The sequence below is a fragment of the Buteo buteo genome, chromosome 18 (genome assembly GCF_964188355.1).
Source record: "Buteo buteo chromosome 18, bButBut1.hap1.1, whole genome shotgun sequence".
Taxonomy (NCBI): Eukaryota; Metazoa; Chordata; class Aves; order Accipitriformes; family Accipitridae; genus Buteo; species Buteo buteo.
The window spans coordinates 10,450,671-10,463,691 of NC_134188.1; the positions used below are offsets into that span (position 1 = coordinate 10,450,671).

Here is a 13,021-nt window from a genome sequence, read left to right on the forward strand (position 1 = left end):
AGAATCGCGTTCTTATAAAGATGGATTTTTTTTTTCTGATGCAAATTGATTTATCCTTTTATTTTGTGTTACTTTGTTTTAGGATTACACCCCGAAAATATGATATCATTCAAGCATCTGAGCTTGGGCAAAAAGTTGGAACAATCACTGCTGATGTTGGAGATTTGACACTAAATCGCAGGGAAACAAGGACATCATTTACATTCAGGAAAGTGAGAAGAAACCCTTGCAATTGCAGTAAGTGTCTTGAGGTGATCTTCAAGTCAAAATCATTATTTATCACCAATATCTAAGCATTTTTGGGAGGGCAAAACGGTTTATCCCTTTGGGTAGTTTTGGCTGTCCTGGTAGCCATTCCTGAATGGCTCAGGGTTAGGCGTACTATATGGCTTGAATTGGTTGCATCTGTGTGGTTGCTGGAGTTTATATAGGAAAGCATTTGGCTTGCTCCAGAGCCCAGCAAGTAGTCCGGAATCTTGCATTTCATTGGGACCTCAAGTGCCGGAATAATATAACAGAATAGAAGTGGCTACTGTTCTTCAGGTTCTCATCAGTATTGGTTGTTTTTCGTTTGAAGGGGACTGTAATTTCGTGAAAATAAGTACATTAGAGAAGGAGAAGCAGACAGATCTGCAGTGATAGAGCCATGTAAGTGCCTTAGGGCAGTACAGATAATAATAGATAGGTGCCTCAATGCTTACATGGAATTGAAGTCCATTTGTGCTCTCAGAACAGAATTTCAGAGGCTGAATTGCAGTGATGTCATGATCTTCGATATTAGGGACACTGTCTCAGTTTTGAAAACATAAACCTTGTTAACATAGCAGGATGAATGATCACTGCAAATGGCCTCTGGTACATGCGGGCAGGTTGCTTGTTTTAATGTCATCAAACACTTCTGCAGTTTGACCTGCATTTCAGTTTTTAAAAGGTAAAGGAGAAATGAAGCATTTTTTGCATTTTAATATTTCACTTTTAGTTTTATTTGGCTAAAAAGTTTAACCAACAAGGAATTACTTTAGAAAATTTTATTTTTTGTGTATCTGTTGCTATATCTAGTTTACCCATCTGTCTGTGACAGCCAGAAAGGACAGCAAAGACAGGTACAACCTTCATTTCCCCACAATGACATGGAGGCCTCGAAGCTGGAGCAAGAATGTGTACACAAGGTGTATGAAGAAATTGCCACACACTTCAGCAGTACCAGGCATAGCCCATGGCCCCGAATTGTAGAGTTTCTCAGGTCCCTACCAAAAGGATCAATAGTAGCTGATGTTGGTTGTGGTAATGGGAAATATCTAGGCATCAACGAGGATTTGTACATGGTAAGTAATAGCTACTGTCATTTGTTTTCATTCGTACTACTGGTTCTTCTATCGTGCAGTTTTAGCAAGTTGGAGCTTCAGTTGTGGGAAGAGTGCCAAGAACAGAAAGCTGTTTCCTGATCCAAGATCAATTACCAATTGTGTTAGGTTTCCATATCCATTCGCTATTTGCATTACCCTTTCCTTTTCTCAAAGCCACTTTTGCTTTGCAAGTCAAAATATGTTAATAAAAAAAATAGTAATGGGTGCAGTGGATTGAAAAATTTTAATGGATGCTTTAGCCTTTTTTGTTGTTGAATAAGCTTATTAAAAGGGAAAATGGTTAGGCAGTTTGAATGCTTCCAAAAAGTTTTTCACTTGTCTGGTGCATGGGGAATGCAGTGTACATGTCCCTGAAATCTTTGTGGACAGCACTACTTTTCCTATATCACTTTTCCTATATCCTCTTCAGTTCCCTTTGGCCTGGTGGTATGGCTCATTTGTGACTGCTGTCATGTTTGACTGTCCCACCTCTGACTCTGTGCATAGGCCCAGTAAATATGCCAACATAAAATTCATGGGAGAGTCTCAACTTTAGCACAGATTTCTGGTCTTTCACTCGCTCCCTTTTCTTCACTTTTAGACAGTTTTGACATCATTCATGCTGATGTTCTCATCACCTTCCCTGTCTCACAGTCTGTACTTAGCCCAGTTTTATTTCTATCAGGGAGACATGAAGCACATACAAATATGAACCAAGAGATAGTTTTTATTGCATTGCATATATTTAAAAGACTTTTTTGCAAAGGTCAAACTTCCTGTTATTTTTGCCCAAAAGAAATCTTTCTGAGAGGTGTGCATTATGATATCTGCTCTCCCCTGTTCCAGCATTGTCTGATTCTTTCACATGCTTGTACTGTGAAACACTTTGAAATCCATCAGGCTTGAAAACTTTATATGTAGGCAAAACATTCATTATTAATAGTAGAAGTCAGACTTGTTTATCTGTTTCAGAAGTTTTTGTCCTGCTATTTATATTCAGCTATAAAACCTAAGTTGTTATTTACAGCCCTATCTGTATTAGTAATGGATTTATTTGCATTACTGTTCTTATAAGCTAGAACAAAATCAGCTGATTTATAAGTAGGCATGTTTATGCTTGACTGCTGTAGCCTGAAAATAATTATTAAAGTTCAGTACATTTCAGTCTTTCACTCCTGGCTCCTGTAAGAATAATCAGCAAACCTAACTGGAGAGGAGAAAAGTTTTATCAGGGTACCATGATGGTCACCTGGTCTTAGAATACATTTGGTACATTGCTGTTGTGTAGGTTTGTGGTAGACTTTTAAGGTGAAATCTCTGCAAGATGCTGTGTTCAGAAATTGCCAGCACCAATCTTTTTTTCTGGAGCCCACAGTTAACCAACTAAGGGAAGGAAAGATCCGTATTTAGTGGCAGTCAAATGAAAGCCAGCCCCTCTCCGCTGCTACTTTAGGAGTTACCTTGCATGTGCGCTGGCAGGAGAAATCCAAAACCTGAAAAATAACAGTGAAAGGGAGGAATCTTTTAAAGAAGCAGTTGAGACAGTTGAAAAACAGAATCTGGGAATTGCTTCATTCAGTTGGCCTTGCTTTACTTTTTTTTTCTACTGGTGACAACTAGCTGTTCTTGATTAGAGCTAGACTCTAGACTTTGCATTTGCTTATTTTTATCTGCAAGCCAGCACAGAGTCTCAGGAAGGTGGATGTGACTCCTTCTTCCTACTATATATATCTTTGTGTGTCAGCCAAAGTGTGGTTAAAGAAAAACTGGTGTATATAGTGTTTACACGTTTTTTAAACTTTGGACAAATTATCTCAAAAAGACTAAGAGAACTAAATTATCGTAAGTGAGAGGAACAGTGTGGTGTTACACTGGTTTGGACACAAAGGAAAGTAGGACTGTTGGATGTCATTCAGTACTGCTGAAGGGTTATCAGTGTCACATAGATCACCTAGTATAGATATACGTAGTTGCTGCTAGTGGGAACAATGAGGTGATCCAAGGGGACCTGACGGTTTGGGAGCAGGTTAAACTGCAGCAAACTGTTTTCTGCTGAGAAAACAAAATACTTTGGGCACATTTGGTGCCACATCTATGTGGATAGAACTTATGGTCACAAAATGCCAGAAAGCCAAGCACTGAACAGGAGTCATAAGGAGCCAGTCAAATTCTTCTAAGAGACATAAAATCACTTTGTTCATAAGTAATACAAACCCTTGTTCTTTGACCTGAAGAAACGTGCCAATAGACAGGAGTTAGCAAGACATTTTTCTTATGGTCAGCTTTTTGGAGAGTGAACTGTCCTGATGACTTTTTGTGCATCTTCCTCTAAAGCAACTGGTAATGGCTATTACTTGAAGTAAGGTACTACTTTAAATACTTTGCTGTTTCTGTGATTGTGGAAGGTACTGACATCAGTTTTTTATTTTGTGGATTCTGATTTGTGGGAAATCAGTGCTCATTTATTCCTTCATGTGAAATCAGTACTTGTGTATTCCTTAATGGGATTTTATCCTCTATTCCCTTGCCGTACTACTCTGTAGGAAGTACTGTAGAATAAGTGTCAGCGATGTATTGGTATTATCACTGGTAGCCAGTCTCCTTGGTGTGGTGACTGTGTTGGATGAATCAGCCTGTTCAACTATTCTTTTTATCTAAGGGAGAAAGGAACAGTCTTTTCCACTTTTTGTTGTCCTCCTGGGTTTTTATTTGGGCTCAATAGAAAGGTCTGATTATGCAGGGCTGTTTCTCATACTGTGTTACTTCCACTTACCATGGGCTGGGCATGGAGCCGAGGGTGAGAGGTTACAGAATGTGGTTCGTATATCAGGTGCATTGTTGGGATAAGGGGAGTGCTCTCTAGATGCAGGGCATCAGTTTCCTCCTTCATTTACTCCTCTTGACTTGGGGGCATAAAATCCAGGCAGAAAGTTAATCAATTGCTGCAACCTTTCCTTCACAGCAATTGCTGTGGCTCTTGGTAAGTTTTTATGCACAGTGCACTGGAGCTGTTAGCCTAGGTCCTGTTGGGAAAGAAGCAATAAAGCAGTGCTGTGAAATTAGGAGTTATTTAGGGATTGGGTAGAGCACTGTTAGTACAGCTGTGTAGCTTGGAGTGTTTTGACTCAGAAATACTGAAAACTTGAGGCAAGCACTTTCTGAAGGTAAATGATGTGCTCTAATGGTTACTGTACATTTTTAGATAGGATACTTCAAGTAGCAGCACTAATGGTAGATCAAAGCTAAGGTAGCTCTCTTGATGGTTTTAATCTTCAGGCACTGTATGAAAATGTCTCCACTGTGGCCGGTGCTATTTTATTTGCTTCACTTTCTTTGGATGATTACATAAAGCCTTATCTACTTGAGTATCGTTGTATGAAAATGAAATGCACATGAGTCCAGCTATGCTGAACGAAAATGACATTGCTGTAATGGCTGCATTATTCTGACACAGTGGAAGAGCAGCAATTTCATGACAAGCAAATTCAGATTTAGAATGTTTGAGTGAGAGATGGAATCCAAGTCTGGTGTAGTTAGGACAAAGACTGGAGAAAGATTAAATTTAATAAAGTTTCAGATTACTTTTTCTTTCTTTTGTCTTGCCCAGCTTTTTTATTGTTTGAATGAATGCAAAAGAAAGAAATGGTTTTAGGGTTGATTTTACACCCCCCCCAACCTCATTTAGGGGAACTATTTTAACAGTTTATATTTAAGTGCTTTCAAGCTTAATATTCACATCTGTAAGCAGGGCTTCTATTTTTGCAGAATGCTATGTTTCAGCCTTACCCATCCCCTCCATCACCACAAGGGTTTCATTCCAGAGCCAGTCGACATCATTGCAATGTATCTCATCAAATTTATGAGCTTTAGCTCTGTCTCCCAGTTTCCAGTGTTCAGGTAGGTGTGGTGATGTGTAAAACCCCACAGGAACGTTCAGCATCCTCACGGGGCTAGGGTGTGAGTAAAAGACATTGAAGCCTTTCAATTTTGTGGTTTACATTTTTAATTGAACTGATAAACTGGTGGGAAATCCAGTTACAAATAACTGAAAGTGCCCTCAAGTAGATATTTTTTCTTTATCTATAAAGAATTACTCTCCTTGCCAGAATACTGATGCTAAGAAGAAAAATTATGGCAGTGCTGGAGCTCAAATGGTTTGCTTTAATACGGACATTCCTATTTCTGTAGTGTGTGTCATTCAAAGGCAATCAGTAACGTAGCTTGTATTTCACATGACCTTGTAAGACACCCTTTTGCTGCAAGATGTCCATCTCTGTTTTCAGCATTGCTGTCCCAAACTAGCATCCACTGGAACTGTATAACCAGGGTGTGGGGAAGAGGGAGGGTGTTTGCTGCGGTATGGTTGCGTAATGGTGGATGGGTTTTAGTTGCACTGGGTCTGTGTTGATTGAGAACAGATTCCTATTTAGTAGTAGTGGGCAAAAGCAGGAAGGGCAAAACTAATTGGTAAAGGTATATCTGGAGCAAGTTCACTGTATCTTAGCGATTGGAGGGTGAGGCAGAGGAACCTTGCCTGCCCTTTTCTCTCAATGAATAGGAGTCATTAAAATGATGGGAGATCTGGGAAGAGAGCTCAGAAGGAACTGTGCAACAGCAGCACAAAACCAGAATGAAAGCTGAATTGCTCAACTTGGTTCTGGTGCTTTGTCATTGAGAAATGAACTTCATGTTTTAGACATAGCACTTTGCTTCCACAGACACCCTGACTGTATGCAATGGAAAACCAAAATGCTACGTGAAAGGAATGCTAAAGGCCTGACTCAGACCAAATGGAGCAAGGACATTTATCTGTCTGGCTGTGGCTGTGCTGGTATCTCTTTTTCTGCGTATGTGTGTGTTTGCTGGAATGTAATTTGGTTCCTTGAGGCTCTCATGCTATTAGTTATAGCTGAGGTGTTTCTCCAGGGAACCACATAATTCCATTTGGTGGCTGGATTTCAGAATTAGATGTCATTTTCTTCATCAGTTTCTAATGTGATGAATCAGTCAGGTTTCCAGATACTTAAATGAACTAATTCTACCAGGTAGAGTTAGTTATAATGAGATAATGTAGAAACAAAATATATGATGATGGGCAACATCGACCTGTCTTTACCTATCTTTATTTAAGCTTGCAAGAGGATTTATCTCTTGCAGATTTGCGGCACCGTTATAAAACAAGCTATTTATTTAGTGTCTTTTGCCCCCTAATGATCTATTCCAAACCACTGCATTAAGTAGATTTTATAAAACTTAGTTTAGCTACTCCTGGCTGAAACAGTGAAGGTACCTGGGAACGCAAAGGAGCGGGATGAGATACCTGCCTGTGTTATCCAGTTCCCAGGAAGCCAGTACAGAGCTGCTGCAAACTCAGACAGATTGCAGGTGTTACATTTGTTTCTCCCTTCCATTATCCTCTTTTATCTTAGTCTTTTTTGATACTTCCATTAGTCTCTGGAGTCTCTGGAGCTCCTGTGAGCCATTGTCCACATCACAAAAAGTAGTGAAGAGAGGGGTGGAGGTACCTCCGAAAAGGCAGGGATGTGGGAATGGCTGCCTCGAGTGAAATCTGAGAAACCTGAGAAGCCAACCTCCTTTTGGCAAATATTAAAAGGTGTAGAGCAACTTGCTGAGGGGTGGACTTGCTAAGAGGTGGATTCAGCTGAATAGTCAGCCATGCTATTTGAGATATATATGAGAAGTTGGGTGGTTTGAGCAAGGAATTTGATTTGGAAAACTGGGAGAACAGGGATAAGAAATGATTGAGAAGACTCACAGGTAATAAGAAATAGGGAACCTCAAAAATGTATACAATCTGGCTCGTGAAGAGATGCACTAGATTCTCTTGGTTTTGGACATGAACTAATAGTAATTCATCTGCCTTTCTCCACTCTTCTAGAAGAGATGTCAGCAAGGACAGTATCCTGTGCTAAGCATCAAAATTAGAGATATGAACTGGCAAAAATTAAAGCATTCCAGTTATATTTTGAGAAATTTTTTTTTAATGTTTTGATTACATTTTTAATTAGAGAGAGAAAAATAAACCTATTCTAAAGCAAAACATTCCTTTCAACTGTTTTCTGTAAACAAAGCTTCATCACATCAGAGCTTCCACATGCTTCAGAATGTAGAAATCAGTTAGTAACAGGATTGGGAAAAGTTGAGTTTGGGGTCTCTGCCCCTTGCTGTAAATGTTTTCTATACTCATAAAAAAATCTGATATGCTTATTTTCTAGCTGTAAGCTGGCATTGCACCACTGAAGTTAGCTACTTTTTGCTAGCCTATTGTTTTCTAAGCAACTGAAACCAATATATTTTGGGTTTTAATGAATGCATGTTTCTTGTAAGCTAGAAAATGCAAGAATGTGGTGATGATAATTCTTTTAAAATATCATGCAGAGGTAGTTCTAGTAAGGATGCTAAATTTGCTTGGCTTTAGCACCAGGCATATCTATGGTGACTCCTTGTGTTCAGCAGTTATGCATATATGCATAGCACCTCTTACAATGCTTACATTTAAAAAGCACATAAAGTTTTAGCCTAATATACCTATTTTAGAGCAGCTGTGCCTTCAAAGTGATCCATTTCAAGGTCTCCATTTTCATTATGAAACAGAATCTTTTTGCTCTGGATGTAGATTCACTTTAATAAGTATGACAATACAAGTAAGCCTGACTTTGTAGTTATTTGATATAATTTAGATGCAAATGAGGACTTCACATTCTGGCAGTCACGCCTTTGTTCTCATTCTCAGTTCCTTGGATTTCATCAACATACAGCGGAGCCCTCTTCAAGGTTGTTTTGGGAGGGGAGGATTGAGTTCCATTATCCAGCCCATTTTTACTATAGACTTGCAGGGCCAAAGCAATTTTTTCTGGGAAAGCTTGATGTCAGTGGAAGTTGCAAGTATTCTTCTCCCTCCTGTTACCAAAAAAGCTGGTCAAAGAAACTCTCTAAGACTCAATTTGATTTTGGAGTTTTAGAAAGCAGGCATTCTTTATTGCAGCACTGGGTGCACAGGGGATTGCTCCACCTATCGTGCACACCATTACCTGCAGCAAGCAAAATTTATATTATTCCAGTCATATGTATTCATATTATCATTTACATAGTGTCCACCCTTTGATCAAACGCAGTGTGGGTCATCTCTTTCTCCTAGTTAACTGGCTTTGGCAATTTTTAATTACAAAAACTCAGTAATTACAAAAACTTATCATCAAGGCCCAAGGCTTCTTGTCTGTTGACGCACATCAGGCCCAAGCCTCCTGTCTGTTGGTGCCTCCAGCACATACCATTGACACAGCTCAAGGTTTTCTTACCGAATTAGTACACGCCAAAATTTTGAAGTTTTCAAGCAAGCAAAAGTTCGTTAGTACAGCAATACAGTAAAATTTTCCTTCTGCCTTTGTTCAAGGCATCACTCCTACTGCCAGCAGTGAATTTGGTCCTTTGAGTTTTATTAAATACTGCATGCTAATGTCTTAATTGCAAAAGTAGTTGAAGGCACTGGTAATGAAGCATGGAATCTCTAACATGCAGGTTGTCAGCTAAATGCATTCCATGATGAGAGTAATTTAAAGACACTTCAGTTAGCTTCCACTGTGAAATTATGTGGATTTATGTTTACTTCCAAGTAAACAAGAGTTTCCTTTTTTTTGTTCAGAAATCACACTATTCACCTAGTGCTTCAGTGAACATGGAGAAGAGGCCAAGGAATAAATGGGAAGAAAGCAATGCTAGGATTGATCTTTTCAGGTCTGTTTAGAGCTAATTGACAGGACAATATGTACATACTCATAGTACTGCTTTTGTGGAGGATTATCTTGGGTTGTCAGGTTGGCATTGTCACAACTTTTTCAGTTACTTTGGACCAAAAGTCAGGGACCTGACTAGAAAGAAACTCACCTGAAAGCTTTCAGAACATATGACTGGAACAGAATCCTGGTTTTCTTCAAAACTGTGATGGTAGACTGAAGGCTGAAATTATTTGAACTGATAAAATGAAAAGTTACAATGGAAAATAAATGTATTTTCATTAATCATTGCAAAAGAGATTTTTAATTTTAGCAGTACTGTTGTCTCTGCTGGGTTGATTAACCAGAGCAAGTTGTTTGCTATTCTTCTTGCATCAAGGATGCTTCAGTATTCTTTCTGTGTCAAATGCAGTAAACACTGTTAGCAGTAATTATTCAGGATTCTGAATCTGTTTTCTGCTATCTACTTATTACTGGTCATTGAAAACAAAAATAAATTAAATATTCTCATGCAAGCTGATTTTGATATATGACTTGGTAGCAGGGCTTTGGTTTGAGTATTCAATGTGCATGGCAGGCATGAAAATGAGGGTGGTGCATGCCTTGCTCTATTTGTTCTTTCAGAAGGGTCTTGATCAGTTTGGATTTATTGTTTTTATGCAAGCACGTAAAAAACCTCTTCTAGATGCTTTTTCTTACCATCTTTGACCTGGACACTGGGCCAGGTTCAAAGGGGAAAAAAAGAAATGTTTTATGGGGTGTCCTGAAATGGTTCCTAGGGGTCACTTCATTTGAACTGTACAGAAACTTGGAAAATTATGTTGTACTTAAATTTTTGTGGATTGTGATACTGAGGGTGAAGAGGACTGTACCTGAACACTTCCTTACTTAAACTGAAATGACAAAACCTGGGTGACTAGTGAAGCTGTGCAACATACTTCAGTGATGCCACCAAAGTCATCAGATTGTCATTTACACTGGTAGATTCAGCTTTTGTGAGTTCAGTATTTGGCTGCTTCAAATGTTGTCAGGTTACAAATAGCCATTGAAAGGACAAGAAAATACTGAGCTTAGGTCACCTCTCGTTTTGCTGGTTTCAAGATACCTTAAGAGCCAGTTTTGAGGAAAAATGAGGTTGAAATCTGTTCTGTCTTAAGCTGGTTCAAAATCAGGGTGCTATAATGAGCTGTCTAATATCCAATCTGCCATCTTTGTTTTAAGTAAGCATCAGGGTTGGTTTTTTTTTTGTCTATACTTGGGAACCATATATTCCTCTTACTTAAGGCCATTTTCTCACACTTGCTCTTGTTTGTATTTTAAACTAAAATGTGTTACTGTTACAAATATTCTGATAAGTTAAAATTTTATATAAGCTGGGTTTGATCAAAAGGTAAAGACTGTAGAATATAGGGGTTTGAAGCTCGCAATGTAGTCATCGAAACTTAGGAACATACAAAATGTGCTGTATACAGTCGTAAGAAAATAAGTATTGTCTAAAATTAGTTAACCATAGAAACTTTGACCGATTTGTTAGTTTGTAGTGTTTTGTCCTAAGAAACTAAGAGAGATCGTTATGGACCTTAGTTCTGTTGCTTAGAAACCCCACTTTGATCAAGATTCCAGTTAGTGGAATTAAGTAAGATTAACCAATGAATGTTTTAGTATAAGAATATTGATAAGGTGGTGTGACTGAGAGCCAATCACTAGAAACGTTAAATTCAAGAATTAACATTGAATGTACTTTTATGTAAATCTAATACATGATGGCGAAAATCATACTGCGCAGAATCACATAAGAGAGGTCAACTATCGGACAAAGTGAGGAAGACTATGGAAGACCACCAGAGGGCTTCTGAAGACCACCAGAGACTTCACCACGCCTGCGTAAAGGGACATTTACATATGCTAATGGTTTATCGGACAGTTGATGATTATGTATGACATTTCCCAGAAATTTAGTGAATATGTATAACAGGTGTGTATTTAACCTGCATGATTAAACTAGACAGGTGCACACACTAGGTGGAGTGATCCCCTGTGTGCCCAGTGCTGCAATAAAGAAGTGCCTGCTTCTTAACTTCTCATTGCTGTTAAGGAGTTTTATTCTGGATATTGGCAACATTACCTCAGTAGGAGACTGTGATGACTCTATTACTGTAAACATCAAGTGAAAATCATTTTCCAGTTTTGTAATTATCCTCTTATGAAAAATTTAATGAAACAATTTCTGTTATAGGTTGGCTGTGATCGCAGCAAAAACCTGGCAGATATTTGTGGAGAAAAAAATTTCCAGGCTTTTGTCTGTGATGCCCTGTCAGTGCCAATCCGCAGTGGTTCTTGTGACGCCTGCATCTCTATTGCTGTAATCCACCATTTCTCAACAGCGGTAAGTCACCCCTCTCTGTGTTCCACTGTACTGTTGTATTGCTGTGCCGAGCTGCTAATACTACCAAAAAAAAAATAAATGCTAGTTTGGGCTCATAAAAGCAAAAGGGAAGAACAAATGGGGAGAAATCAAAGGTTTGCATTTGGTGTAAGCAGTTGTCAGAGCAGAGTTAAAGCTGTTGTGCTGCTGCTGCTTCTTAGACTTTCTCTTCACGTTCTCCCACTGCTTGTAAGATGCCCTTGCTCCTCCTGGCCCTTCGATCTAGGTGTTTGTGTTTCATTTTCGTCAGCTTACAATTAATGATACTGGAGAAGGGGGCTCTGCTTTGGGATGGACTATATTACGAGTGAGTGAAAGTGAATAGTGGAAAAAAATTCCTCTGATTTTTATTGTATCCTGAGGGGGGACATTCCATTCTCCTGTCTTTTTATTTATGTACTAGCTTCACACTTTTCCTTTTCCCTTATAGGAGAGGAGACTGGCTGCTATCTGTGAACTAGCCCGGCTTCTAAGACCTGGTGGAACGGCACTCATTTATGTCTGGGCAATGGAACAAGAATACAAAAACCAGAAGTCTAAATACCTTAAGGAAAAGAATGATAGTAAAGACAAAGAGGAGGAAATCAACATTGGCGGAGGCCAGAGACCACTTAGCGATCAAATGCCTGATAGCAGCAGCCAAGACTCAGCATGTTCTGACGGACTTCTTAATGACTTGAACGATGAAGGCTGTGCTGCAAAGTTAGTAGCAGACTCCAGACTGCCTGTTCACACTAACCGAACCTCCTTTCACTCTCAAGACTTGCTAGTTCCCTGGCACCTGAAAGGTGGCACTAAAAAGAAAGGGGAAAGCATTGATACAGTGTTGTGTCCAGCTGGCTCCAAGGAATCACAAGAGCTCAGCCCTGTTTTCCACCGCTATTACCATGTGTTTTGTGAAGGGGAACTGGAAGCAGCATGCAGATCCCTGGATTGTGTGAGGGTTCAAAAGAGTTACTATGATCAGGGAAACTGGTGTGTGGTTCTAGAAAAGTTGTAGCCTGGGGTGTTTCCTCCGCTATCTGTGGCGTTTTGTTTGTTTTTTTACAGCATGAAAGTTATTTTTAATGCAGGCTACAGCTATTACCTCTTTTAAAATAGCTGAATAAAGATTGTTTATTGAGTTAATAACAGTAACTAGCACTTTGTGCATATGTTAACAAAATAATGGCCAAACTCGGATACTACCTCTGCACAGCGTTTATTTCACTCTTTTGAATTACAGCAAAGAAGATTAAGTAGGAAAATATGGCCATGGAAATCAGTAAGGCCAGTGTTGAGCTTTTAAAGAAAAAGGGCCTGGTTCTCCCTTCTCTTATGCCAGTTTATGCTGGTGTAGCTGTAGTGGCTTCCCTGCAGCCCACAGCTAATTGGAATGGAGCTCTGGTCAGGAAAAGTAAAGCTGTTTGCTGTATAAAACTGTGGGTCAGGGAGGAGGGAATGAATGGCATGTGAAGGAGTGAAACAGGGAGCCAAAGGAACCTTAGTAGATATAG

At 39.3% G+C, this 13,021-nt stretch overlaps 1 protein-coding gene across 3 annotated transcripts in view; it reads left to right on the top strand.

Annotated features, from left to right (window-relative positions):
* ALKBH8 (alkB homolog 8, tRNA methyltransferase) overlaps positions 1–12,658 on the top strand; it is a 54,355-nt gene extending 41,697 nt beyond the window's left edge. For all 3 annotated transcript variants that reach the window (XM_075049998.1, XM_075049999.1, XM_075050000.1), the window contains 4 exons: positions 83–237; positions 1,060–1,325; positions 11,337–11,486; positions 11,956–12,658. In XM_075049998.1, coding sequence (XP_074906099.1) covers positions 83–237; positions 1,060–1,325; positions 11,337–11,486; positions 11,956–12,525 — 1,141 coding nt within the window. In that variant the 3' untranslated portion in view covers positions 12,526–12,658. The remainder of the gene's footprint in view (positions 1–82; positions 238–1,059; positions 1,326–11,336; positions 11,487–11,955) is intronic.
* The last annotated feature ends 363 nt before the right edge of the window (positions 12,659–13,021 follow it).